The sequence below is a fragment of the Parambassis ranga genome, chromosome 16 (assembly GCF_900634625.1).
Source record: "Parambassis ranga chromosome 16, fParRan2.1, whole genome shotgun sequence".
NCBI classification, from domain to species: domain Eukaryota; kingdom Metazoa; phylum Chordata; class Actinopteri; family Ambassidae; genus Parambassis; species Parambassis ranga.
The window spans coordinates 21225021-21252602 of record NC_041036.1 but is presented as its reverse complement, the minus strand read 5'-3'; the positions used below and the strand labels follow the sequence as shown (position 1 = coordinate 21252602).

The 27582-nt window shown below is 41.6% G+C and overlaps 3 protein-coding genes across 6 annotated transcripts; 2 read left to right on the top strand and 1 right to left on the bottom strand.

Moving 5' to 3' along the window:
- Window positions 1–190: 190 nt before the first annotated feature.
- septin7b (septin 7b) lies at window positions 191–14395 on the top strand. 4 transcript variants are annotated; one of them, XM_028424566.1, is made up of 15 exons: window positions 191–314; window positions 376–377; window positions 2020–2122; window positions 3470–3576; window positions 4503–4603; window positions 4696–4830; window positions 7618–7735; window positions 7990–8082; window positions 8174–8270; window positions 9059–9110; window positions 9201–9329; window positions 9852–9872; window positions 11549–11684; window positions 11932–12074; window positions 13263–14395. In XM_028424566.1, the coding sequence occupies exons 1-15, from the start codon at window positions 311–313 to the stop codon at window positions 13300–13302; spliced, it is 1281 nt and encodes a 426-aa protein (XP_028280367.1). In that variant the 5' UTR covers window positions 191–310; the 3' UTR covers window positions 13303–14395. The 4 variants fall into 4 exon arrangements, with proteins under 4 accessions (XP_028280367.1, XP_028280365.1, XP_028280363.1 ...); XM_028424564.1 differs by lacking the exons at window positions 191–314; window positions 376–377 and adding exons at window positions 579–600; window positions 1773–1774; XM_028424562.1 differs by lacking the exons at window positions 191–314; window positions 376–377 and adding exons at window positions 683–758; window positions 1773–1774.
- Window positions 14396–14446: 51 nt separating this feature from the next.
- On the bottom strand, window positions 14447–15337 carry LOC114447990 (protachykinin). The gene is made up of 5 exons (XM_028424567.1): window positions 15198–15337; window positions 14951–15053; window positions 14843–14866; window positions 14709–14765; window positions 14447–14636 (listed from the first exon to the last, which is right to left on the bottom strand). Exons 1-5 carry the CDS (start codon window positions 15294–15296, stop codon window positions 14626–14628), a joined length of 294 nt encoding a protein of 97 aa, XP_028280368.1. The 5' UTR covers window positions 15297–15337; the 3' UTR covers window positions 14447–14625.
- A 2182-nt stretch (window positions 15338–17519) lies between these two features.
- On the top strand, window positions 17520–27415 carry LOC114448838 (uncharacterized). Its single transcript, XM_028426040.1, has 12 exons — window positions 17520–18157; window positions 18687–18823; window positions 18896–19071; window positions 20480–20640; window positions 20838–20978; window positions 22474–22595; window positions 22721–22889; window positions 24162–24307; window positions 25392–25516; window positions 25598–25724; window positions 26377–26510; window positions 27215–27415. The coding sequence occupies exons 1-12, from the start codon at window positions 17691–17693 to the stop codon at window positions 27338–27340; spliced, it is 2031 nt and encodes a 676-aa protein (XP_028281841.1). The 5' UTR covers window positions 17520–17690; the 3' UTR covers window positions 27341–27415.
- Window positions 27416–27582: the final 167 nt, after the last annotated feature.

Genomic DNA, 27582 nt, shown 5'->3' with positions numbered 1-27582 from the left:
AGGTGGTGGAATTATTGGTTTTTAACAAACACATTTGATTCGGCTGTTTTATTTTTATTTTATTTTTTTCGTGTTCACTGGTATTTGTCGCGAGAACACACTGGAGTCAAAGAATGTACACGGTCTCGCGGGATTGCGGGCTTCCTCCCGCAGTGAATTCACGTACAGTTTACGTCAGTCTTTCGGCGCAGCCTGGTTGAGCCTGCGGGACTCTGCGTGCCTCATTGTACGTAGCTTAAGCAAAAGTAGTGAGAAGGGGAATGTCGGCTTGTGAATGATCGGTGTTTGAGGCGGCAGGAGCGTCAACGTTATGGGTGAGAATGTTACAGCCAGCCGTGTCCCTACTGCTTTAGAAAGCCTCGTTGTAAACTGCAGCTGTGCTGATTTCTGTTAAAACAGATTTACTGTTGAACAGTTTGGCTGTGGCGCTATTTATCTTGTGCAGTTGTCTGAGCAACCAACGCCCAGTCGTCCGCCTCCAGTTGGATGAGTAGCTAGCTAGTTGTTAGCTTCGGGTCGCTAGCTGCATAACCTAACGGGAGTGTCATTTCCTGTCTCCAGCTCTTTAGTAAAGTGTTAGAGCAAACGTTTCGATGTGCTGTACGTGCTAATCCATTTGTTCATTAACACTCAGGTTTTCGTTGCTAACGGCTGCATGGTGATATTTGTAATTTGAATAGTTAAAAGTTGGTGTCGTATGTTTGATTACACAGCTCTCGGTAATGCTAGCTTTGAACCAGAGGAAACCACAAGAATTGGTATAACATGAGCCTTTTATACTTCAAGCGTTTGTTGTTTTTGGTCGTTTTGTGTTAAGAGGAAATACAATTTTCCCACATTATAATACAGTGAACTCCTAAAACGAACCTTTGTGTGGTTAGTGACAGATAAGCACTGCATGTGTGAGAGAGAGATCAATAATTTGGTTAAACCACCGTAATTGGAGCATCTAGGTTTAGCAGTCAAATCTAGACCTGAACCATGTGTTAGGTGTAAGGAACGCAAGGCTGTCATCTAATCTGGATTACAGTGGATCTAGTCCTTCAGGGTTCACGTTTTGACTTTTCAGATCAATGGATTCACTATGCTGTGACCTCTGAATCAGAATAATGCTTCCTCTCTCAAACCCCGGATCTCAGCCAGGTCTCTGCTGGGGAGTCTTCTGAAATCTGCACAAGCCAAGTGTAGTTTACTCCTTCACCTGCCACCACTTCCTTCAGCAGACCTGTTAGACTCTGGTGGAAGGAAATGCACAGCTGCAGTGTTCAATGGCTGTTTGTTCAGTTAAAGATTTGCAGAATTACACTACCGTACGAAGCACAGTACTGCTAAGATTCAACTACACACCCTGTAGGCAGATCTGCATTTTAAGACCTAGTATCACACAGAAGACGTGTAGACGGATGTTTGTAGGCAGGAGATGCTCTGACATAAGAAGCACAAAGCTTTTCCTTCCCACAGGCAGAAAGAAGCTCGGAGTGGACCTTGCTTTATGGCATTTCTGACATTAAAGGAGCAAGTCGGGTGGAATATGTGTACAACACTAGCCAACTGTCTTGTGTTGTTACAGTTGCTCAGATCATGAATCATTATGCCTCAGGCTTCACAACTTGGACAGCGAATTCTGGAGCGAGGATGGTTGGTTGTCAGATGGCTTGCCTAAGATTGAATCTCTGTTTTGTTTTATGTGCTCTCTTCATGTCTTCATGGCCTTGGAAATTCGGCCTCTCCTTGCACACTACGGCTGCATCACATTGATCAACACCTAATAGCTGTAAGTACAGACTTTATATTTCAAATATGTCCATGTTTTTATATTAAAATATTGCAGTTTTATTTTTTTAGAATAGCTGCAGTTTCAATGTAAGAATAATTTTAGTAAATATTTTTAATATTTACAGTAAATGTTTGTTGAAAGTGCATCTTAAAGCAAAATGAGAACAGGCTAATCAAGCCCTTTCTTTTGATGTAAAGATGACTTTTTATGGTTTTAATACTTGACTTGCTAAACTTTTCCAGCAACAAAAGAATCTGGAAGGATATGTTGGCTTTGCAAGCCTTCCCAACCAAGTGTACAGGAAGTCTGTGAAGAGGGGCTTTGAGTTCACCCTGATGGTCGTGGGTAAGAACACACGCTGCTCAGCCCTCAGTTTGCCCTTGTTTTATTTGAATCATTTCATTGTATTCCTTGCGGTTGGCATTTAAAGTCCTCCACTGTGGTTTGTTTTTTAGAGAGTGTGTGTGTGCAGTCATGTTTATACACAGGGGACAGGCCCCCAGCGTTGTGGCGTTAATTGCTGCATCAAATAGAAGGAGGGCACTGCATTGCTGTCAGTTGTTCTTAATGTAAAATCCTTGACACCAGAAAGAAACATTTGGGTTGGATTTATCTAGAGCTACACTCAGCGAATGCAGACATTCCTTTAAAACGCTTGGATGTGGTGTTTGACACTGGGCCAAATTTTTTCTAGGGTCACAGCAGTTTCCTGTGCTGGGACCAATAAGAATTTGTACGCAGTGTGCATCTAAGACCACACAATAAACATTTTCTCTACAGGCTTTTCTCATAGTACTGCTAATAAATTTGAAAACATGTTAGTTGGCTGTCTTTTAAGTGCTCTTATTAGGGGTTTACTGTACAACGTTGGCATACTAACAGGGGAGTTAGATTTTGCTCTGTTGCTAGAACATAGCAGTGCACACACACACACAATATTCAGCTTTTCTTGGCGCAGATTAACTGCAAGCCCACATGTCCCTGCAGTGCCCACATGCAAGGCAATGCGTCACCAGTGTGGTGTGAAATCAGACCAGAGGAAGAGATGAGGAAAAGAGAGAGAGAGAGATAGCATGGCATCACACCAATAACTGGCAAACCTCTATACACCTGTTCACACACATTGCAGAGATTTCTCAGCCTTTTTGGAGCTTCATATTGAAGCAAATTCCACATGCACATACCCCTAGCACAGTGCTGCATGGCATGCATAAATTCTGTGACAAACAAATGGCACAGCACTCGTTGACTGTAGCTCTGGTGTAATAGGTGGCTCGTTAAATATTGACTTGTGTTCATTAGCCAATGCAGGCGGTGCCAGTGGTCATTTCCACTAATGATCCTTTTCATTGGGAGCTTGGAAACTGGGCACACAAAGGCCAACCAAGTTTCAGAAGCCTCACAGACCACACAGCCAGTCAGCTGCACGTAACAAGAGCCATTGTGCTTGTTGTTTTCTTACCCTTTTAACTGTTAACCCAGATGGATTAATGTCTTGGGCAAATGTCAGTCACATCCCCGGACCAACACATGACCTTTGATTGTCCATAGGATGTTGGCAATAGGCTGACGGTAGTAGATTTTATGGCTATAATACCCCCTGTATCATATCCATAAAATCTACTTAGGATATAAGGAGGTTAAAATTGTGTCATTCAAAATATTGACGTTTGCTCTTTTCTCTACCCTCAGGTGAATCAGGGCTGGGGAAATCAACACTGATCAACTCTCTGTTCCTAACAGACCTGTATTCAACAGACTATCCTGGACCATCACACAGAATCAAAAAGACTGTACAGGTACATTATAATAAAAAACTGTGAGTTGAAATGTTGCATATAGTGTTAGTAACTGTGTTGCAACTGAAAGGGGCCATGGAGCCAACAAATACAATCTAAGCTCCTAGGACACCTGTGGCAGTGACATATCATTCTGATAGAAACATAGATATATTTAGCTGTGTTTCTATAAAATGTGCTTGTTGCTGATGATACAGTTTGTGAAATGTCATGTAACTGTTATTATAAAGCCACAAAAGCAGATTTATTAAAATAGTAAGAATAACCTGTCTTTCCTAGCTCATGTCATTTACATATTTAATTGACTTACTTGGATTTAATATAGTTAGAACCCCAAAATGTGAATGTTTAACTTTCAGTGGTCCCTGAAAGGAACATGTTTGTCAGATAAAACCAACATACGAATATTTAGCATAGCTGCTTTACCATGTGGCATGTTGGCACGTAGGTGTTACCAATGGTTAATTTACTTTAAATTTTGAAATAAATTCAACGTTTTATTATTTGTAGGTGCATACGTTTGTGGCTTTATAGGTGTGGTACACTAAAGACATGTTTGAGTTCTCTTTACTTCCAATCATAGCATAGCAGTCTCTCACAGTCTCCTTGCACAAATGCCTTTAACATCATATTCCCTAATTACAATGCCCTGTCCTGTATCTTGAGCCACTTTGTCTGGCTCCTGACTGACAGCAATGCTTGTGTGCTCTTCTGGTTACTCAGCATAGTTACCTAATAGCATAGTGTGTGATGGCATGTTGCTACATGCTGCTAGCAGCTAAACGTTTTCTGTCAGGCTTAATAGCTCACAGTGATAAGGATTATGCACTACTTCCATGCTGTGTTTTCATTTGTATTCTTACACAAAGGTACAGTTGGGGGTAGAATTGAACACAGTGTGTCTGCCATTCTTCCCTTTGTCTCAGGTGGAGCAGTCCAAAGTTTTAATAAAGGAAGGCGGGGTCCAGTTGCTGCTAACAATAGTTGACACCCCAGGGTTCGGAGATGCTGTTGACAACAGCAACTGGTGAGGATTGCAGATAATATTACCTTTTAATTCCTAAAATGTCAAAGTGATCCTGACCACTCCTGACAGAAGCTGCAATGTGTGTCTTTCAGCTGGCAGCCGATCATTGACCACATAGACAGCAAGTTTGAGGACTATCTGAACTCAGAATCACGGGTGAACAGACGTCAGATGCCAGACAGCCGAATTCACTGTTGCCTGTACTTCATCGCCCCCTCAGGACATGGGTGAGTCTACAAGACAGATTGATAAATTAGTTAATGGGGTTGCATTTTATGCTGGTATATTTATTCCATGATTTATAATCAAGAACAGTGATGAATTTATGGAGTGCATGTGAGTGGTGAAAAGCGAAGGTTTAAGAGCAAGAGTGGACAATAAAAGGAAGTGAGGAAAAGAAATAATGTGGTCAGACAAACTCGGTTGTCAGTGGAAGCAATGGATTAGATTATTGTGCAGTCGTCAAATAAAGAGGAGGGTCAAGAAACGGCTTTCTTCCCAAAGTATCTATCAGATATCCTTTATATTGCTCATAAGTGTACATACCCTGGCAGAATGTATGATTTCTTGGCCATTTTTTTCAGAGAATATGAAAGATGACACAAAAACTTTTTCATTCATGGTTAGTATTTAGCTGAAGCCATTTATTAGCAAACTGTGTTTACTCTTGGACAACAGAAACTACCCAAATGACCTGATCAAAAGTTTACATACTTCAGATTTAGTTTACATACGTAAGAAAGCCATTACTACACAAATGCCAAAAAAATACCCCGCTTACATTACGCTAAACAGCACAGAGACAAGCCTCAAACTTTTTGGCACAAAGTCATTTGGAGTGATGAGACCAAAATTGAATTTTTTGGCCACAGCCATAAACACTACATTTGGAGAGGAGAGGCCAATGATGAGAGGTACGCCATTCCTACTGTGAAGCACGGAGGTGGATTGCTGATGTTTTGGGGATGTGTGAGCTACAAAGGCACAGAAACTTTGGTCAAAATTGATGGCAAGGTGTATGCAGTATGTTATCAAAAATAATGGAGGAAATTTCACACTCAGGATGCTGCACATAGGATGTACTTAGACACAACGTGACAATGATCCAAAGCACGAGGCCAAGTCGTCCTGTTGTAGGCTACAGCAGAATAAAGTGAAGGTTCTGGAGAGGCCATCTCAGTCTGCTGACCTCAATATCATTGAGCCACTCTGGGGAGATCTCAAATGTGCAGTTCATGCAAGAGGAAAACAGCCTCATTCACCACAACCACAAAAGACTTCAAGCTGTCATTGATGTTAAAGTGGGCAATACAGGATATTAAGAACTGAGGTATATAATGACATAATGCAGGGTCATTTACTTTCTGTTGTCATTTTGATTTATAACAAGTAAACAAAGTTGTTTGATAATTGAACTGGCTTCAACCATACACGAACCATGAGTGAAAGAAAAGTTTTTGTTATCATTCACTCTCTGAAAATGGCCAACAAATCATAAATGCTGCCAGGGTGTGTAAACTTACTGTACATCTGTTTTTGAAGCAGTGATTGTGCTGGCTGCTCCTGAATGTGTGCTCCCCCAGGCTATTGCTGTAAATGAAAATGTGACACTGAGTCAGCTTGTCTTGCAAAATAAGAGGTTAACACTTGAAAAAAAAGGAGGGGGGGGCGTTCATCTGATAGGGAACCTGGCAAGAGGCCAAGCAGATGATACTGATCATCAGTGTAACGTGACTGTATGGAATTCATTCACAGGCTCATTAACGGATCGATTGTGGTTTGTTGACAGCTCAGAAATAAACATCTTTTAGGACGTGTGTCGTGTGTGATGAAGTGTCAGAATAGTGAAATGAGAAACTTTTTTTTTCCCGCCCTAAAAAAGTTCTAAGCTGTATTCAGTCAGCAAAATGCCCATATTTGTTCATATGCAAATATCCACCACATCCTGCTCACACATCCTTACAGCCGTTTGTTGTGACATACTATAAGCGACCTTGTCCTCCTCTGTCCTTGCGTTGTCTTTGCTCCTTCCTCAGTCTGCCTGTTTTCTATGAGACATTGTGTTTGGACAAGCCTGCGCTCTGTACCCACACAAGCATTTCTTTAGCCTTGAGGATGAGCAGCGTATGCTCTGACACAAACATACCCACACACTCACAGAGCACTCCCCTCATCACACCAGCTGACTACGCTCACACAGCAGCACAATGACCTTCAACATTGCGAGACACTCTCCCTAGCAAAACTATGATGATGGCTGTTTGAGGGGGGTGGCTTGAAGGGAGGACATCTTCACGTCTTGAATAATCTTTGCATCTTTCCTTAAAGTAAAGGATGATGAGTTACATATGAATACCCAAACCTGGTATTTCAGCTCAGCTATTTGGCTCAATTGAATTTTTTTTTAATTTTGATGACAAAAATGCTTGTATACCCTGCAAGGTTCCAGAAGCAACACATGTACATGTGAATCACACCAAGGTTGTGTAGGGCCATTCTGTTGAGATTTGCTTATAGTATTACAGTGTGCATTGTGTTGTGTGCTGATGTGAAAATACACAATATGACAAACATCCATTCTGCTCAAAAGTAAAAAGCATCAGGAAATGTTTCCACTCAGAAATATCTCCACTGTACAGTCAAAAAAATATAAACTTGTGATTATATCTTATAACAAAAAGTGGAATTCAAAGATATAACTGAATAACTGCAGTGTCAAGTGTAATTTATCCACCTCAGAAGCCGTTGATAATAACAGTGTTTTCTCGTGACTACAAGGTCATTTTCTTAGACATTACAAGCATCAGTCGGGCGTCACAGATTTCTATATTTGGTTTTTGCCTAGATTTATCTTGGTCTTATCTAAGGAAGAGCTAACCATGAAGTTTTCCTTAAATGTAAATCAAAGAGCTGCTATAATATCCCATTCCACAACACTGATGTGTTGTAAGTGATCCATCCGGTTTGCGATCACTTTGGATGACATTTAAACTCATGCATGTTTACCTCTCCAGACTGAAGCCGCTGGACATCGAATTCATGAAACGGTTGCATGAGAAAGTCAATGTCATCCCAATGATTGCCAAAGCAGACACTCTCACCCCAGAGGAATGTCAACAGTTCAAGAAGCAGGTCGGTGGTTTCCACAGCTGCTTCATACTACAGCAGAAAATGTATCTGAGGCAATCTGTTTTATTTTCTGTGGTCATTGATATGATTGTTATGCTGAAACAAACCATATAAAGAACACCCTCTTTGGTTTTCTGTCTGTTCATGCACTAGAAACCAGAAGAAAACCAATTATGTAGCATCTCGTCAGATATTTCTGTGGTTTTACTGAAGTAACGTCTGTCAGTATTTCTTAAAGATCTTCTCTTTTCTGACAGATTATGCGGGAAATCCAAGAGCACAAAATCAAGATTTATGAGTTCCCTGAGACAGATGATGAAGAAGAGAACAGACTGGTGAAGAAGATAAAGGTATGTTGTCTGCCAGGAGTGTGCTGGAGGGCTATAAATCCAGATTCAGACATGTGTATTATTCATAGCTCATGGATTTCTGTTTTCCCAGGACAAGTTGCCACTGGCTGTTGTAGGAAGTAACACCATCATTGAGGTGAATGGCAAGAAGGTCAGAGGGAGACAATACCCCTGGGGTGTTGCAGAAGGTATGAATGTTTAATTAGTTAAAATATATATATATATATATATATATATATATATATATATATTTGGGTAGGTTACAGAGAGACTTTCATTTGTATGATAATATTGCATCAGCTTTAGATGAAAATGGCTTAAAAACTAAATATATCAACTGGCGCCATCTGGTGAATTAGAACTAAACATTGTCCTTTTGCATTTTGCATAGGCTGGTTTTGGAGTTAATATCTTAATGGTGGATTTTCAGAGCTATTTATAGGTGCTTAGAAATTAGGTATAAGTAGGAGGGAGAGGCCGCCAAGGCTGAGAAGCACGTACTGCCAGCCTGTGAGCTGTGTAGAGCTGCCTAGTACAGAACAGGGACAAGTTCAGTCACTGTCTGCAGCCAGATTCTTTTTGAACAAATTTCAACAGTACAGAGAGCTTTGGACCACACATGGAAAGAAAGAAAACTACATGATTCCCAAAAAAACAGGAAAAATCACCAAAGCCAGCACAGAGTGAGAGCCATCACTCTGTCACATGGTTTACCATTAACAGTAACATTACTGTGTGAACACATGCAATACACATTTATACTCTGGACCATATCCAGCACTGTTATCAGTTAAACCCCACTTTTTATTTGTCAGTAGCAGGAACAACTAAAAACAGTGTAGAATCAGAACAGTTGTAAGGAATACTGAAGTGTCAGAGTTAGCTGCTTGTTTTTACAGCTATTCATCAGGATATACTTGATTCTGGTTCTGAACTGGCTGCTTGAGTTGGACTGTCTTCTGGTTTTGTCTTTTAGTTGAAAACAGTGACCACTGCGACTTCACCATCCTCAGGGATATGCTTATCAGGTACAACAAGGAATCCTGTCATTTACAAATAACTCATCACAAAGACATTTTAATATTTCAAATATGTACTTTCTTAATGCCCATTCTCAGAACTCACATGCAGGACCTGAAGGACGTGACAAACAACGTCCATTATGAAAACTACCGCAGCAGAAAGCTAGCCGCTGTCACCTACAATGGAGTGGATAACAACAGGGCTAAAGGACAGCTGTCCACCAAGTAAGTCCTAGACAGAGAGCATGCTAGAAAGCAGTTGTATTGTAGTGATGGTGGGTTCACTCAGAAGCAGACTATTGATACATCTGAATGTATAACCACAGAAGTTACAGTATATGTTGGAAGCACTGTGTTTTGTATTTAATGTAGTACTTCTTTGGGATCCATGTAACAGGGAAAGGTAAAGCTGGAGCATATCATTTCCTGACCATAGCCTCTGACTCTGCTACTTTGCATACAGCTAGCGCACTGATTTTCATACAATTAAATCCAGAACACATTAATATAGACAGAAATGGCTAACTCACTAAGCTGAATTATAATTCTAATGGAGGCTTCACACTGCGGATGCTAACACACAGCTAAACATATGACTGCTAATGTATTTGACACCCTGTTCACGAAGCTGACATTGTTATTTTTGTGCAGTGAAAAACTAGTCACAGAGTGCATGTTCTGATCACTGCATGCTGTGTGTGTCTGTGTGTGCGCGTGTGTTTGGTTGTATGTATTTTTGTTTTTTAGAATTGACACAGTTGAAGGAATGTAAGTGATCATTTTTTCACTTTTTGTTTTGTACACACCTCTGTATGCTTCCTCTATCCTCTTGTTGGGAATTTTCTCCTCTCCTTTGGTCTGCTCCTCTCCTCCCTTTAAAATCCTCCTCTTAGTCCACTATTTCAGGATGAAAACTGAATTGCCACATAGTTTGCCAGCCACAATAATGACACTTTCCAAACATCTTTCCACTTGTATGTTCATTGCTGCCGTGCTGTAAACCCTGCTTGGATTAACAGTAGAGACCTGCACATGTTGGCGTCTGGAGTGGTTACCACAGCTTATGGAATGCATGATTTGTTATAGCTCCTAAACGTTTTGTTGTGTTAACATTTATTTCCCTCTTTTTTCAATTGTAACTAATAAGAAGAGAGGGCTGCGTATCATTCAGAGAGCTCTGCCTGTTTTTGTGTTGCTGCATAGAGAGTTGCAAGAGTCCATCTTGCCAACTGACCAGTCACATGAGACTGAGCTTGTCACCCTGGTAACCATGAAAATGGAGAAGAAGCTTGTTCTCCCAGGGTCTGTTTCGTCACAGCTGTAGGGTCATGATCTGTCAGAGAGAAATGACCAGAGCACAGTCAGAAGTATACGGTATTTGTGGAAACAGATCAGCTGGATCTAGGTGTTGCTGGTGTGTTTGTCACAAGATTGTTGTCATAGAAACAAAACCCATGTGTGATCCAACAGTATTTTTTGATGAAGCATTTCCCAACAGCTCTTGAGAGTAAAAAAAAAAGAAAGATGTTATTTGCGCACACACACGAGTAAACTGAAAATGATGAATAATCAATTGATGCTGAAAATATATATGCAGTTATTACAGTATATTTAGTATTGAGCTATTGATGTATTTTTGTGCAGTTATTTTCCTATATTGGGTAATGAATCTTTCCAGTGTCTAACCGTTAAAAATGCTCGGGCCTATTGCTAGAGCCAATATTTAAGCTTCGGAATCATGATTCCTATGCCCCAACTTTGAGGTCAGAGACACGGAAAATAGACTAAAGACTAAAATTCGGCATCAACCAGACTTCTCCCCTGTTATTATTATTTATAATCACTCCACACACTCCATGGCAGGTCTCTCTTAATCTGCAACATGCTACCCTGGTGAGCTTTAATAATGTCTAACCCAGCACCTCACTGACAGTTGGTGTGCACAGGTACCTTGCTTTAGATCCTGTTGTTCCCATGGTTGGTCTTCCTTTCACAGTCTTGCTGGTTCCAGTCGTTCCTCAGTCTTCCGCTCTGTTTTTCCCCTCCTGTTGTTTTTCTTTGGGAAACTGGAATAATGATGTCATTTGACTTGTACGGATATGGAAATCTGCTGCTTGTCTGCCTGGAGGAAATGTGTCAGTTTAATCAACAACAGAAGACGAATTAGTTTTCAGATGTTTTAATCCAGAATATGGTTCATTCTGTCTCAAGCCTCATCCGAACCATGTTGAACTATTCTAATCTGCACAAACAAACATCACAAAAGAAGGACATTCTGACATATTGTAAGAACAAATTGGCGAAAAAAATGTGATAAAATCTTGATGTTATGGCATATATGTCTGTTTGATATGAAAATACTGGTGAGTGGCCTGTGCTGGTAATGTGTTGTTGTGTAGGCCTAACTGCGTGTTTGTGTGCCTGTTGACCTGCTTCCTCTGCAGGAGTCCTTTGGCCCAGATGGAGGAGGAGAGGCGAGAGCACGTGGCTAAGATGAAGAAAATGGAGATGGAAATGGAGCAGGTGTTTGAGATGAAAGTCAAGGAGAAGGTGCAGAAGCTCAAAGACTCTGAAGCAGAGGTAAAAACACACGTACATTGTTAACGACGTTGCTCATCTCTGGCTGGTCTTCCTTTTTCTTGTGCTGATGTGTATCAGCGGTTAGAAGGCTTCCATTGTTACATTATAACTGGTTCAAAGACTGCTTGTATCTGCAGAGGGTGTAAAAAGCTCTGTACGTCACATTTCACAGTGCTCTTTAAACTCTATTGTGTCTAGCTTGCTTTCAGAACACAGTCCTGACATCTTTCCTCTAATGTCTGTGTAGCTTCAGCGACGTCATGAGCAGATGAAGAAGAACCTGGAGGCTCAGCACAAGGAGCTGGAGGAGAAGAGACGCATGTTTGAGGAAGAGAGAGCAAACTGGGAGGCCCAGCAGCGCCTGGAGCAGCAGAAACTGGAGGCCTCCAGGTACAACTTGTAGACCTTTATGAAGATCTGTATCTTTATCCTGCCGCTATGACGCTTTCCAGTCAACTCAGCTCTCATAAGGCCAAACAGGAGATTGGTGCTTTGGATTAAATTGAGTTGTGGCAAAAAGGAATGTGTTTTAAGTGAGTCAGTGTCCCCTGAGAAAGGTTAACATAGAAATGCTGCACACAGGTACAGGGTCTATATTAGAGACCTGCAGCTCGCCGGTCCTGAGATTCCGAGGCCTACGTCATGGCACATCAGGTGCTGTTGTTTGCGGGATTGAAACCTCTGTGTAGTCTCTAGCCTGTATAATACGGGCAACAAAAAACACAACCTAACAACCATGCTATCTTTTTAGTAATACGAGAGTGGTAAAGAGCGCAAAGCAGCTCCATTCTGGGTTTAATTTTGACGGCCACTCAGATCATCCTCCACATTAAGTCACAATCTGTATTTCTTCTTTATGTCAGTCAGAGCCAAACAAGTCTTTTCACATAAATATGTAGAACCAAATGGCATCATGTGCTTTCATGTCAGTCTCTAAAACACCAGAAAGTCTCCAAGAACCGTCGCTAGATTTCGCCAAAGAGTCTGTAAAGTCGCCAGATTTAGCAAGAAAGCTGGCGACTGGCAAACTGGCAACACTGTGGTGCTAAAAACTGCTGTAATCTGTTGTAATCACCTCAGGGGGTAAAACAGTCTAAATTATAGTACATTTGTTATTCACATTGTTTATTTTTAATTAAACTGCATCAGTTAGATATACCATTTATTACATTTATTACAAATAAAATACATTTTTAGGATTTCTTGAAAACATGCCCCAGGTGTTACCAATAGTGGTCCCACACTTTTATTTTATTTTATTGATGCAGAATCTTGTTATAAGTGCTCTATTTTTTGTGAGCTTTAATATAGACATATACAATAGACATGCTAAGGAGACGATTACAGACGAGCTTAGACTGTTGAATTTCTAAGGTGGGATTCTTCCTGCTTCTAGTGTCTGACTGCACAAACCAGTAGGTTTGAGTGTGAGAAGTTTTAGTTTTGGGCGAAACAAATTACCAGGGATTACCCATAGTACAACAAGCTGGACTGACACTTTATGCTGTCTGATACAGGAGCAAGGCATGAATAGATTTGTAAGATTTTATTTCTAATTATTTGTTTCTTCTGTTTCAGGACTCTGGAGAAAAACAAAAAGAAAGGCAAGATCTTTTAAAGACAGTCGGCAGGACCACCCCAATTCAATATTTTTTGTTTGCCAACGTTGCCAGTCAGGACACCAGTGTGTGGCACTGACATCACCCCACCTGCTCCTCTTCCTGTTCTCCCTCATCCTCCTCCTCTGTACCTGCTCTGCCAGCACAGCCGTTGTCCTGCTCCAAGCCACTAGAGGGTGCACTGGGAGGCATGTGTGGGCAAGTGAGGGGGGTTGGCCAAAACTGCCACCCCCAAGCCTCCTCTCTCCCCTGGGATTCATCAGTGTCAACGAATGTGTTTACCTTAACAACAAGACAAATAACACAATTTTAGTAAGGCCAAACCCATATTATTATTTTAATTATTATTATTATTGGTGTTATTATAATGATTATTGTTGTTGTTATAACTGAATACTGTCCCTGCCTACTGCTCTTTTCTTTCCTCAAGTTTGCTTTTAAACGGCCTGTGTGTACAGATTTATGGAAAGCAAAGAAAAAAATTAACCCAGGAGTCACGTCTGACTGTTGTACAATCAACTATGTTTGTTTACAGGAAAAATTAAAGTAACAGTATGTTAACGTTAACCTGATACTCCATCATATATTAAAGTAAGAAGAGGACAAGGACTAATCCTTGGTGTTTTGTTTTGAGTGTAACCCTCATCCCATCAGTGCAAAAATGAAACGGTGTCGAGAAAAACAGTAAAAAACACCTCGGGCCTTTTTGTAGACTTAAAAAACAGCTTCCTATTTTCTGAAATGTAACGCTTTCTTTTTCCTGTGTTTAGCTATTTCCACTAGCCTTGGACCACCATTTATAATGTCATAATAAGTGTTATATTTCACTTTAGTTTATTTTTATATATACCGAGCCAGCTGAAGTCTTTTTGTATGTTTAGAGAGAAATCCTCAGAGCCTCAGCAGTGTCCACTGGTCAAAGAAACACTTTGTGGAACCTTAAATACGACAAAAACATGATTTCAGTCACTCTGCGGAAATGAAGAGTCAACACAACATTTTGCTTTGGCTATGTACTCCATCTCTGTATTTTTAATTTTATTTTTCATTTGTAATGTACAAAGTCACTTAATAAACCTGTGATGATATTGAGGAGTGAGATGGGTTTATTATGGATAATAATGTATTCAATACTTCCACCGTCACAGATTATGTTCAAATAACCTTTTCCCACTAGATGGCACTGTTTATTTATTTTTCTCACAGAGCATAACTCGAAGTAAAATTTTATCAAGTGACTAAAACTAAACTGTTTATGTATCTAGTTGAATGGCACAAAAGGCGGATGGACTGAGATGTGGTTTTCTTCAGTGATGTGCAGTTCACTGGGATCCTGCAGGAAAGAAGCGACTGTTAGATGGCAAATGCTTTACATTATTTGAAATGACGTCTATACAAACCATACCTTCAAACTCGGAGCTCCTCTTACCCATCAAACCAACAAAGGCTTGGAATTTATGCCCTGCAAATGAAGTAAAGTCTTATTTGTTTGAATGTTACATTTTGTCGTTTGAACATGTGAACCGTGCAGACACCTACGTTTTCGTGCTGTTTGCGTCTTTCCTGTTCAGGAAAAAGAAATGAGTGCTCACTCTTCACATTTCAACGCAGCAATGTAAATTACTGAATGACTCGGTGAGTCCTTACCGAAGTCCTTCTTCCCCATAAGTCCCAGGTACTGGCGTGGACCTGGTTTTCTGGCCATCCTCACTAATATATCCTGAATTGCCTCCGAATTTGGCCATTTGTTCTTGAGACATAAAAAGGCATTATTAATATGTATTTTGTTGTAAATGAATTGAATCACAATGACTCTGAGCCTCTCTGCTTCTTTTCATAACGTCTAATTTCTCCCTCATAAATTAAACATGCTGCTGAGTTTAATCAGTGTTACCTCATCAGCGCATTCCCTGCAGGTGTCAGCATCCATCCCCTGACAGAGCACGTTTGACAAAACCAGCGCGAGTACCAGAACAACTTTTATGATCTCCATCCCCGTGTTCAAGTTCAGCCAAAGAGTTCCAGTCGCTTCAGCCTGGAGTGCAGCTGCTGATAAATATGGCCTAATAGTGTCCACACCTCACTGCCGGGTTATTTCAAATGCCGACGGAGAGAACAGCAGCTACTCGCTGACGATGTGCCATTGCGCCGCAGCGGTCCGTGCAACTTTTACGCACAGCCGAAGTGCGTAAAGATGTTCCTCTCAGGCAATTATTCGGTGAGTCAGTTAGCTTACTTTTTGAAATGAAGGCTTTTATAATTAATTCTATCAAGGAGCATACTCCGAGTTTCTGCTCTCTGTATGATGGAAAGAGCTGACAGCTATCCTGCACGACGTGCGTCTTGACGCATTCAGAATGTGCGTTTCCTCCATCGATCCTTGTTTTAACCCACTTAGTGACACAGACCGAGAAGGAGCTAAGTGTTTATTGTTGGTGAGAATGAGGTACATGTTAAACAATATACTTTGTGAACTCATTTTATCAGATGTACTAATTAGCGCAAACTGAAGCCAATCTGTTTTGTTCATGTAGCCTATGGTAATATAAACTTATGAAATGTATTTGGTTTAAATAGACTTCATTTTCCTTATTTTGTCATTTCTAATCTTTAGCAACAGAGAAACAAGACACTTGTTTAATTAAACTTGCAAAACAGAGAGAAACAAGAGAGACAGCATGGGAAACAACAACAACATCAGTGATAACAGTAACAATATGACAGGATATTCAGCACTGACACACACCACAGATGACATTACACCACGTGTTAGCTTCTATGGTTCTGCATCCTGTTTCTAGGAAAACCTCATCCTGTAGTGGTGCCTATATAAGAATGAGTTCCAAGTCCAGTCAAATAGAAAAGGTTTATCCTTTCATGCTAAAGAAGGCGCTTCATAGAACGATGTTTGCCACAGGTTGGAACCACTGATTAGGAGCGGGGGCTTCATCAGTGATCCACAGGACCTAGAAGCACAGTGCAGCAGAATGTGCTGAGGAAATCTGCAGGTAACTCATCATTAAACCAAGCAGCCTGCACCAAGATGTAGTTGGTGCTAGGTAGAATGATGCATAACAGCTGAACATCGTGGGATTCTTCCTACAATGGAAATCAAATGTTCTTCAGAAGTCAGTTTTTCTGACTTTGTTACAGAAGTTTTCATAAAGGTGAGACACTTTCAGTTCATCCCAAACCACCGCTGGGGTTTAAGCCTAGAGACTGTGCTGGCCACTCCATGTGTTCAAGCTGACCATCTTCTTCTTCCTAAGGGAGTTCTGTCATAGCTCGGACTTATGTTTTGGGTCATTATCTTGCTGTGTAGGATGAACCTCTGACCCACTGCAAGCACACCAGCGGTACTGCATGGTGCTGTCGAATGTAGCTGTGCTGGCCTCACTGCATCCAGCAGAACAGCCCGGAGCATCACACTTCCTCCTCCATGTTTGACAGTTGATGTCTCACAATGAGGAGTCATTCTTTCACATGAAACAATTCCATCCAGTCTTCAGTAGTCCACTGGTGGTGTCATGGTCCAGGCAAGCTTCTGTGGATTTTTTGCTGCAATTCCACCTGTCAAAACAACTCAATTTTTCTCTTCAGTTGAAGATTGAAACTGAGACATTACTACGACTACTGAGCCGTGCTTGAAGCTGTTGTCCAGGTGATGGGAAGTGTCATGGTGGTCTGTCTCTCTTCCATTGTTACACATTTTCTTTTTTATAGCAACTTATAACCAACAATAACCACTGACCTTTATTTTTTTCATGTTGCAATCCAATATAAAAATAATTAACACTGAAAAATATTGTTCAGAAAATAAGTTTTTAAAAATAGTTTGAGTAAAAACAATATATATTTTAAACTTTTCATAAGACAAAAATATCTAATTTAGGGAGATTGTATATAAAAGTTCGAATTTTAAAACACATTAAGTTAATGTAGGAAACGAGCGTATCCTCGACTCTGGCGAGATGGAGAAAAGTGCGTTTGCTGAATAGTAAATTAAAATGTGCAACTACTAAAAGACTTGTGTATAGGTGGCGTAAAAAATGACATCAGTTTTGTGCCTTTTTTTAAAACAACTTATTTAGTCATGCCATTTTCTGACGACATTTATTCAAAATGTATATTAAACAGATTTATTTAGGAGCATCCCGTTTTCCAGGTATCGACCGTATCGACCCGCTGATGACGGTTTGCCTTTCTGTCCCTACAGGGCTGCCGTAGACGGCAGCATGGCCCGCCTCCAAATTAAATGTTTGGTGGATATGAAGATTAGGAAGAAGGAAGAAGCTGTCCGCCGCACTCAAACCATCGCCTGCTGTTTTTATATGTATTGATGGGCCTCGGCTGTCCGCGGTGAGTCCTCGGTCCCTCAGCCGGCAGCATGGGTCCTTTGCTGCCTTTGAAGTCCGCGCTGTTGTGGTTCCTGGTTATTGTGACAGCTCATGTGACTGAGGCCACGGGGACAGCGGGGCGGCGGACCAACCTGACCCCTTATGAAACGGGCTGGGGTTCGTATGCTAACGTGACTCAATTCAGATCCAGGAACACCTCGGGTCCAGAGCTCGCCGCCGGGCCGGAACCAGGTGACCTCGCGGTCTCCTTTAAAGTTCCAACCCTGGATGGTGAGTTTTCCTACCGGCCCGGGTCTCTGCGGGGACCTCTGGTCGTTCACGCCTTCACCAACAAGTCCGGATTTCTGGAGTGTCTGTGGAGCTCGGAGTCGTCCCTGACCAGTCTGGTTGAAGATCTGCCGGACAGCACCCAGGTCCTCTTCCTGTCCCTGGACGACTCTGCGGTCAGTGACGCGCTCTGGATGCGGGAGCAGCTGCAGCGGGCCGCCATACACAGGTGACCGGGGAGGAGTAACTGCTGAGGCAAGAAAAGCTGCCCAGTGCATGAGGTTGATGCTCAGCCAGACCATCAGTACCTGTGGTACCTGGAATATCTGTAAAGGAAGTTATTAAATTCAGTGACAGCACCAACACATCAATGTCCAAATGCTCCAGGGCCTCCCCTGACTGACCTGACTTACAAAGCCTACTCTACTGTTATATTGATATGTAATCACAGTGTGAGCAGCATTTTACCATTTTATTTTACCAACTTATTGTAATTTCAATCCAAAGGTTTATATTTACACTGTTTACTTCTCTGGGCATCAAAACATACATTCTCTAAATCGTACTGAGTTCAATGGGGCAAAACGTCCCTCTGGGAGGCAGTGTTAAGGAGCAATAACAATGTAAATCACTTACAAACAAATGTCTGCCACACTGTAGCAAAGACAGAACGAGGAAGTAGTCACAAGTTGGAAGTGAGTTGTCTTTCCAAAGTATTAACATCCCTGTCCTGCTCCTGCTGCTGTGCTTTTCTGCAGGAAGGAGGTTCTGTCTCGGCTGCATTTCTCTCCAGTGCCGGTCTTTGCTCTGGGCAACTGGATCCCCAACGTGCTTTACTACTGGGGCTGCACAGGGCACAACTGTGGCCTTTCTCAGGCAGTTTTCACTTCTAAAGGTGAGTCTTTCTGCATAGGTGTTACATTCTGCCTCTGATTGTTGGTTTGAAGGTATTTTTTCCCCGATGCAGGGTGGAACATGCCCATCGTTGTTAAGCGACTGGATGCCAGGTATGACTGGCTCATGGCTCGCTGGGGTCCAGCATCCTATTCGCTGATCGATGCAGGAGACGGGTGTGGACCCTCGGCCTCTGTGATGAGTGCTGTGGCCTGGGTGTCTGAGGGCGGCTGCTCCTTCTTCACGAAGGTTGGTTAATGTTTTTACTCCTGACTTAAATGTGGATAGTTCTTAAAATGTCTGGAGCTCATTGATTTGATTATTTTGGTTAATCTTTGAAAATGTAGTTTAAAAATGTGAAGAAATACAGAAAAAGTAGATCTGATGTTTTTTATACACTGCTCAAAAAAATGACTTTTTTAACATTGTTTAATCAGAGTATAGCATCAAGTCACTCAAGGAACTTGTTGATCTGGACAGTTAAGTAGCAGAGGGGGGTGTTCATCAGTGTCAGCTGCTCTAATATTAATGAAATGAACAACAGGTGCACTAGAGGGGCAACAATGAGACGACCCCAAGCAGGAAGGATTTTACAGGTGGAGCCCACTGATGTCGTTTGCCCCATCATCTTTTCGGCCTGTCTCCACTAGTTTTGCATTTGGATAATATCGGTGACTATTGGTAACATGAGGTGACACCTGGACACTGCAGCGGTTGCACAGGCAGTCCAACTCGTCCAGGAGGGCACATCAACACATGCCATTGCCAGAAGGTTTGCTGTGTCTCCCAGCACAGTCTCCGTAGAAGGTCCTTAACCCATCAGTAGGGCCGGTATCTGCTCCTTTGTGCAAGGAAGAATCAGATGAGCACTGCTAGAACCCTACAAAATGACCTCCAGCAGGCCACTGGTGTGAATGGCTCTGTCCAAACAATCAGAAACAGACTTCCTAAGGGGGGCCCGATGTCCTCTTGTGGGCCCTGTGCCCACTGCCCAGCAACATGGAGCTTGATTGGCATTTGCCATTGAACACCAGAACTGGCAGGTCCTCCACTGGCGTCCTATGCACAGATGAGAGCAGATTCACCCTGAGCACATGTGACAGGCGTGAAAGGGTCTGGAGAAGCTGTGGAGAATGTTATACTGCCTGTAGCATAGCTCAGCATGAGTGGTTCAGTGATGTTCTGGGGAGACAAATCCATGGAGGGACGCACAGACATCTACAGACTAGACCCCCTGACTGCCATTAGGTACTGGGATGAAATCCTTGGACCCATTATCAGACCCGGTTGTGGGTTGTAACTTCAGTAAAATGGACTAGCCTGCTGCATCATTTTTTTGTCACATTTTTGTGGTGTCTTTGAATTTAGCCATCTTGGTCATTTTGATTTCAAAATTCATCAAATGATGTGACATCCTTTCATTCCTCACACTTTAACCAGTCCATATTAGTAGATACTCAGCATGCATTTTTTCCCCATTGAGAGCTAATGTGTTTTCAATTTTTTTTAAGCTGTGAATGTGTATTGATATACTTGATTATAAGTGTTTGCTGACAGTTTAAAGAGTTTTTATGAGGTAAAATTCTGGCTGCATTTCTTACATTTTAAAACATTTTTGACCTAATACGAGTGAAAATGATGTTTATTTTTCCTTCAGGTTCAGAATATGGCCAAATCCAACGCCTCCGGTGTCCTTGTGTATTCTCTCCCAGGTAATCCGATCCAGGATATGAACTGCGTAGGGGATGAATGTTACTCGCCACTCAGCATCCCGGCTGCCATGGTACACCAGGAGCCTTCGGTTGCTGAGGCTCTCCGGTAAGACCTGCTCACTGAAAGCCTGCTGATGTTGATGCTTCATGTCCTTGTCTTGGACAGAGATTAACTGCTCTTTTCAGCCATTTTGACCCCTGATCACAATCTCAGAACATGGTCCCAAAACATATTAAATCACTTATGTAGGATTTTACCTGTCATTTGTTTAAACTTGTACCTTCTGTCATGTTGTTTTGTAGCTTTGGACAGCTGGTGAACGTGTCCTTTCAGACCACTCCGTCCCCAAACTTCTTCATTAGCATCGACCAACAGGGGGCGCTGGCTGAGATGGGCTGGTTCCTCTACCCCTCATTTAGCTTCATCAACTGGCAAGCCCAGTGGTAAGTGGACAGATGAAGAGATTTATTTATTTATTTATTTATTATCAGTAGATCCACCTTTAGAGGCAATAACTTGAAGCAATGGTTTTCTGTATGACTTCAGTCTCAGGAATTTTGGTGCATTCTTCTTCACAACATTGATTCAGTTCATTGAGGTTTTTAAACATTCTCATTACAGCTCTGACATGTAGCTCTTGGGTTTTTTGTATCTCTCTGATCTCTGGGTGAATGTTCTGGGACGTCCACTCCTGTGAAGACTGACAGCTGTCTGGAATGTTTTCCTCTTGAATTATCTTTCTCACTGTAGAACGTTGAACTCCAAACAGTTTGAAATGGTTTCAGAAGTCTTTCCAGATTGATGTGCAGCAACAGCTGCTTCTCTAACACCATTGTTTATGTCTTTCTCTCTTGTCATTGTGTTAACACACACCTGAATGTTCCAGAAAATCTGTGTTTACAGAGGTCTGTACACGTGCTGATGGTCAATTTATCAAGGACTGATCATCAGCAGCACCTGCTGCAGCTCACACAATTAAATCCTATGGAAGCAGTATTAACCAGAGGTCGTTTACACATACACGGGTATTTTGAAAAACAAGAGACTTTTCCCTTAGTTTGTGCATTTCATCATTTCAATGTGAACTGACAAAAATGGAGAAAAACTGAGTTTCCGTCAGTCTGTGCATCAGTTCGTGTGACCTTTTTCGTGTAGTACTGCTGCCAGAGCAGCTGTAGTCTAGTAATGGAAGCATTCAAGGTAGTGTTTGCATTTCTGTTGGTGTCAGCACTTTTTATGTGTTTGCATTTGATACAGCTTCTCTTACTATGTAGAGGAGCAGAGACATGTTAGGTCTCCAGGTTCAGCAACTTTGGAACAACTTCTGACACAGAGAGGCAGACTGCTTCGATGAGGCTTCTGATTGGCTTGCACGGCTTTCTCCTTCTTCCTACACTGCCATCCACAGGCCTGGCGTAGTCATGACGGCTCTTGGGAGCGTATTTATGTGGGTTAATGTGGAAACTTTTTTGAAAACAATGATTTGTGCACGATGTTATCTTGGAAAACAGAGGGAAGAAAATATTTGTTTTTCAAAATACCCGGCTATGTGTAAACAGGGTCTAATACTTACACCTTCTATGATCAGATGATTTTTATTATTGTTGGAATAATAAAGTTGCTACATATCGTGGCTTCCTAAGTGTGCTGAAGAATGCAGATTTTATTTCAATAAAAAAAGAATCCTGCTAGTGAAAACAGCTCATCTTTGGCATCAGGTAGAAGAAGTGATTGTTTTTTAATGACAATTATAAGCTTCAATTTGGTAGTATTTTCCAACAGCACAACACACATGGTGTATTCAAGAACCATGATTCTACATTTTTTGTTTTAATCATTTAAAACACAGACGTATTGCTCAGTACAATAACTGCTTAAGACAACTTCCTGCCACCAGTGTGACACAGATTTGATCAGTCACCTTGTCCCCGTCTCCAGGTTTGATTTCTCTGCAGACCTGCACTCAAAACTCAGTCGTCCTGCCAAAGTTGTTTCTGTCTTCGACAAAGTCATAATGCAGGGTGAGAATGGAGCTGTGGCCACAGTGGATCTGCCTTTAGGTAATGTGTGAAGATACTCAGAAATGAGACTTTTGTTTGTGTATTAGAGCATCAGTGTGAGGTCTGTAATGGTGAGCCATGGTGCAGCATGAGAAGAACATGTTTGTCCCCCCCCCTGCCTGCAGACTTGACGGACTCTGACACACTGGAGTTAGATGCGTCCCTTTCGTGTCCCGGCAGGAGAGACTCGTCCTGTGCTCAGTGGGATCACACGGTGCAGCTGTTTGTCTGCTGTGAGCACCTCAGCCCGTACTGCAACATGGAGCTGGGCCGATGGATCACTGCCTTTCGCAGGTAGGAACGTACAATAGCTGCATGTAAGAAGGAATGTTTATGAAAAATATTCAGTTCAGTTGCTCACATTTCAGGTTCTCAAACAATGTGTTTTTGAACTGGGTTATCAAGGCTGCAATGTGGCAGAACAGCCTGAAACAGTCATCAAATACAAAAAACTGCCAGGAACTCCCTGTAAAACCAACCTGTCGATCCTCAGTTGTTGTACGAAGAAAAAAAAATATGATCGGCTGATTTGATTCTCTAATTCATTTTGACAAAGGTTTAGCGTTAACCATTCAAGAATGACAGCCAGTTTTATGATGACACACATTCTTATTGGCTCATCTATGTAATCAAATACATGACAGCAGCTGCATGTCCAGGTGTGTTCTGTTCCCTCGGTTTTCCATGACTAATCACACAGATAAAGGTCCTGGAGGTGGTTTTTCTTCACTCCACTCACATCTTGAGTGTGTCAAGGTGGTTTGAGTCACCAGACTCCATTTATACAATCAACCAGCGATTGCCCAAAGCGCTTTACACATGAAACGAAATGAAAGCAAAGTGAAAGATTAAACACAATAATAATGAAATAAATAATAAAAACAGATAAAAGAATACCAAAGACAATACAACATAAAAAGGGGTAAAAGAGTCACAGTGATGTATTAAAGCCATCCTGAACAGGTGGGTCTTAAGTTTGGCTTCAAACAGTGGCAGGTCCGTGATTATACGCAGCTCAAAGGGAAGGCTATTCCAGAGTTCAGCAGAGCGTAACGCCCTGCTGGGTTGGTGAATGTTTAAAATGTCAGATAAATAAGAAGGTGCAAGACCGTTCACAGCATTAAGAACAAACGGTAGAAGTTTAAAATCGATTCTGAACTTCACGGGCAGCCAGCGGACAGAGTAGAGGACAGGTGTTATGTGATCATGCTCACAACTGTCATGTTACTGCAGAGGATGCAGAGTTTCTGGTGTGCAGCTTCCTCAATCAGTTTGTTTGTTTGTGTTATTGTGTGACGCTGGTGTGTTAACATGTTGTCTCAGACAAGAATTGTAGTGTTATGACATCACACAGCAATGTACCAACAACTACTGTGGTCTCTGAGGCTAATGTATGAGATCTGGCGGGTTTCAAATCAGCTCTATAACATTTAGGCTATATAAGTTCCTTAATCGATTGCGAAGTAAAGAGACATTAAAATATACGTGTGCTCTTGATTGTGTTAGGTGGGCTGTTAAAATATATCCCCTTCAGTTGTCTCTGTTGTGAATGTGTTGTTTTGGCAGAGGGATTGGCCGCTGGCTGACGGATGTTTCTCCTCTGATGCCCCTGTTGGACAGCAGTAAATGCACCTTCAGCATGAAGACTGTGCCCTGGGCAATGCCTTGGATCGTCTCCCTCAACCTGAGATTCAGTGTCAGCAATCGGACAGGTAAGGTCACATTATTAATCTGTATTAATCTTAGTCACCGTCTATATAGCATCTAAACTGTGTGTCATCTGTTTGTAGATACATTCTTGTCTAAAATCATATCAGCTGTGGGTTTTTTCCAAAAATGACAAATAACTTGATGTTCAGGTCTCAACGCCCCCTCACTGTGGGAACAGCGTCAGCGAACACCGTCATAAGGTCACTTTCTGTTCATTTTTTTAGAGCGGGAGACTCTGCAGGAAGGAACACACCGTAAATAGTTCCTGAAAGATCACTGGACATGAACGAGACTCGGCAAAGACAAAAAATTTTGTTCCAGGAAATGCTGGGACTCGGCTTCAGTGTTCTGTTCCCCTCATGAGTCACACTGTCATGTGCTTTACATTTTATTATTTAAAGTTTATTTATGGAATTTGCAGTTGTACAAGAGCACTTGACACTAAGAAACTCAAACTAACAACTCAAACGATGCTGTTAGCAGAACACTGAATTAGAATTTTCTATACTCTAAAATGTAGAATATAGAAAATTCTAAAAGTCCTGAAAGTAGACAGACAGATAGTCAAACACAAACAGAAATACTTCACTTTATCATTTGTTTTTTCAGTAAAATGATCCGACATATCTCTGAGTGGTCAAAGTCATCATGTCAGCAGTTGCTTTCAGCAGCAGCTGTGCCTCCTTGCACCAGTAACAGCAACTAAAGATTTCCTGTTACTGATCAGTCATCCACTGTTTCACAAGACATGCTGGGGATTTCCTCACATGTACTGCATGCTTTAGGTGCTTCAGGTGCTTCCATAACTTTTCAGCTATTGAACTTTTCTTCTTTAACCATTCTTTCTTAAAACTCTGCAAAAACTGCAGCAAAACTGATACTACCACCATATGCTTCACAGATGGGATAGATTCTTGTGTTATGCTAGATCTGTGCAAGTAATATAGCGTGGTTACCAGGAATACATTTGTGAGACCTTAGTTAAGTATCAAAAATAACCACCAATGTTTTTGGCTTAGCTTCTCTCTTGCTTGCACACATTATTTTTATTTGTCTAGCTCTTACAGATCTTCTTCCCTGTCACAGGTAACCTCGTGGAGAAGCTTCGTCCCTTCAGAGTGACGTCGCTGTACAGCGGAGGAACCTTTGACAAAAATTACAACAAGAGGTACCAGCCGATCAAATTCCCCATCCCATCTTCAACCAAGAAGGTACCGGACATCTGATGACAGTTGCTTGACATTTGTAGCCCAGTCCTTCCTGTCAGTGGCCCTGTCATTGTCTGTGTGCAGGTGGAGCTGTTTGCTGTCATCACAGGACATGGCAGTGATGAGAATGGATGTGGAGAATTTTGCATCACCTCACACCACTTCCTGATCAACGCTGTTTATAACAACTCCCGCATATTTGATTCAGCAGGTAAGGATATGGCTGCAAGTTTTTACACTTTAAAAAAAGGCATGCTGCTGTTGCCTATTTTATCTTATATTGTCATTATTTATGTATTCATTTTTTATTGTTTTATTATTATTATACAAACCTTTAAAGTAAAATGTTACTTAAAGGTAGGGTAGGAGATTTTGAAAACTCGCAGTCTGTGACTTCGGCCATCATGCACGTACCTCTCTGGTGCGCGCAGAGCAGGAAGAGAGTGACAACCAGCCAATACTCTGTGCAGGGTCCACCCGGAGGATTGGCTGATGTTTTTAGTGTTTTATAGCTTCCACAGATGATTCATATTCTTCGTTTTAATGCCATACTGTTTAACTAATTGGTTGTTATTGGATTGTAAAGAGAAGTTACACTAATTTAACAAAAAGTGCATCAGAATGAAATCTCCCACCCCTTTAACCTAATTTAGAGTTGACTAACACAGCAGCCCAGCCTGGACTCCATGCTGTGTCTTCATTTATACAACACAAGAAGATAAAGAATTACACCTCTAATTATTTTATCCTTTAGTTACATTTCTCAGTGCTTTACTCAAAAGTTCCAAAGATTTTCTAACTAACCCTTCTAAATGTCCTGCACTGGTTGCCATGTGTTTATGTTGTGGCATTGTGACCAATAGGAACAGCCCTGGGCTGTGCGATGCGGGTGAAAGAGGGCGCTGTGCCGAATGAGCATGGCACGTGGCTGTACGGGCGAGGGGGCTGGTGTGACGGTCTACAGGTGAACCCCTGGAGGATCGACATCACCAAACAGGTCGGTCCTTCCCCCACATTTATCACCTGATCCAGCGGCGTCCATTACAATCCATAACAACGTTCTTTTCTATTGAATAAATAGAATCAATTTTTTTTGGTATTGTTGGTGTTGTTGGTTCATGACTTACATTCTGTTGTTTTTTTGTCACAGCAGCACTGTTAATCCAGGGTTAAACATCTGAATTTGAAGCAGGCAGTTGTCATTATCAGTCACACATATCAGGAGTTTCTCTGTAGTAGAATTACGGGAACTTTGTTGGATCATACTGAAGTATGAACTTGAGTGAAGTATTGTTCTGAAGTGAGTTGTTGACCCTGAAGGCTCCTGATAGAAACTGTGTCAGCGCTCACATGTTCTCCGTGGCTGAACCACCTGTGACAAACCTTGTATCATGTTTAATAGTAATTTAATTTAATCTTATTTGTTTAGCATCCTTTACAATCGTTTGTCTGAAGGTTCTTTATAGAAACCCTGTGCACCTGTAGCAGAAAAGCTATGATGAAGACTAGAAGTTAGTTGGTCCTACTCAACCTCAACTACAGCTGTGCCTACTGGGCCTACACACTATGGTTCAGACATACGTTTAGTTAAACAGAAAGGTTTGAAGTCTAATCTCAAACACTAATACAGTGTAATACAGTGAAAAGATGTGCGTACCCAGTAAATAGTTGACACAGTGTGTACCTCTTTGTCTCTTTTAGCTGAACATCAGTGGGTTTGAGTCCAACACTATCATCTACTTTGGCCTGTTCGATGGGCGGGATCCTAATCCCACTCAGCAGCCGGGATACATTATCATGTCTTCTTTTCTCATCTTCTACAAGTGAAGCTTTTTCAGTGTTGATCGAAATGAATGTAACTCTGAATGCACTATCAAATCAAAGATTAAATGTTTATTTTCACCTGGTCTCTTTATTTTCATGCACTGGCATTAAGACGACTAACAATGAAAGCAGCACTGACGCCATCTATGATGCAAACTATCACCTATCACATTTGCTAGAACTAGTCATTTGCATTTTCCTCAACATTACCGTTCAAGTCAACGAGCAGCCTTACAGCTAAATAG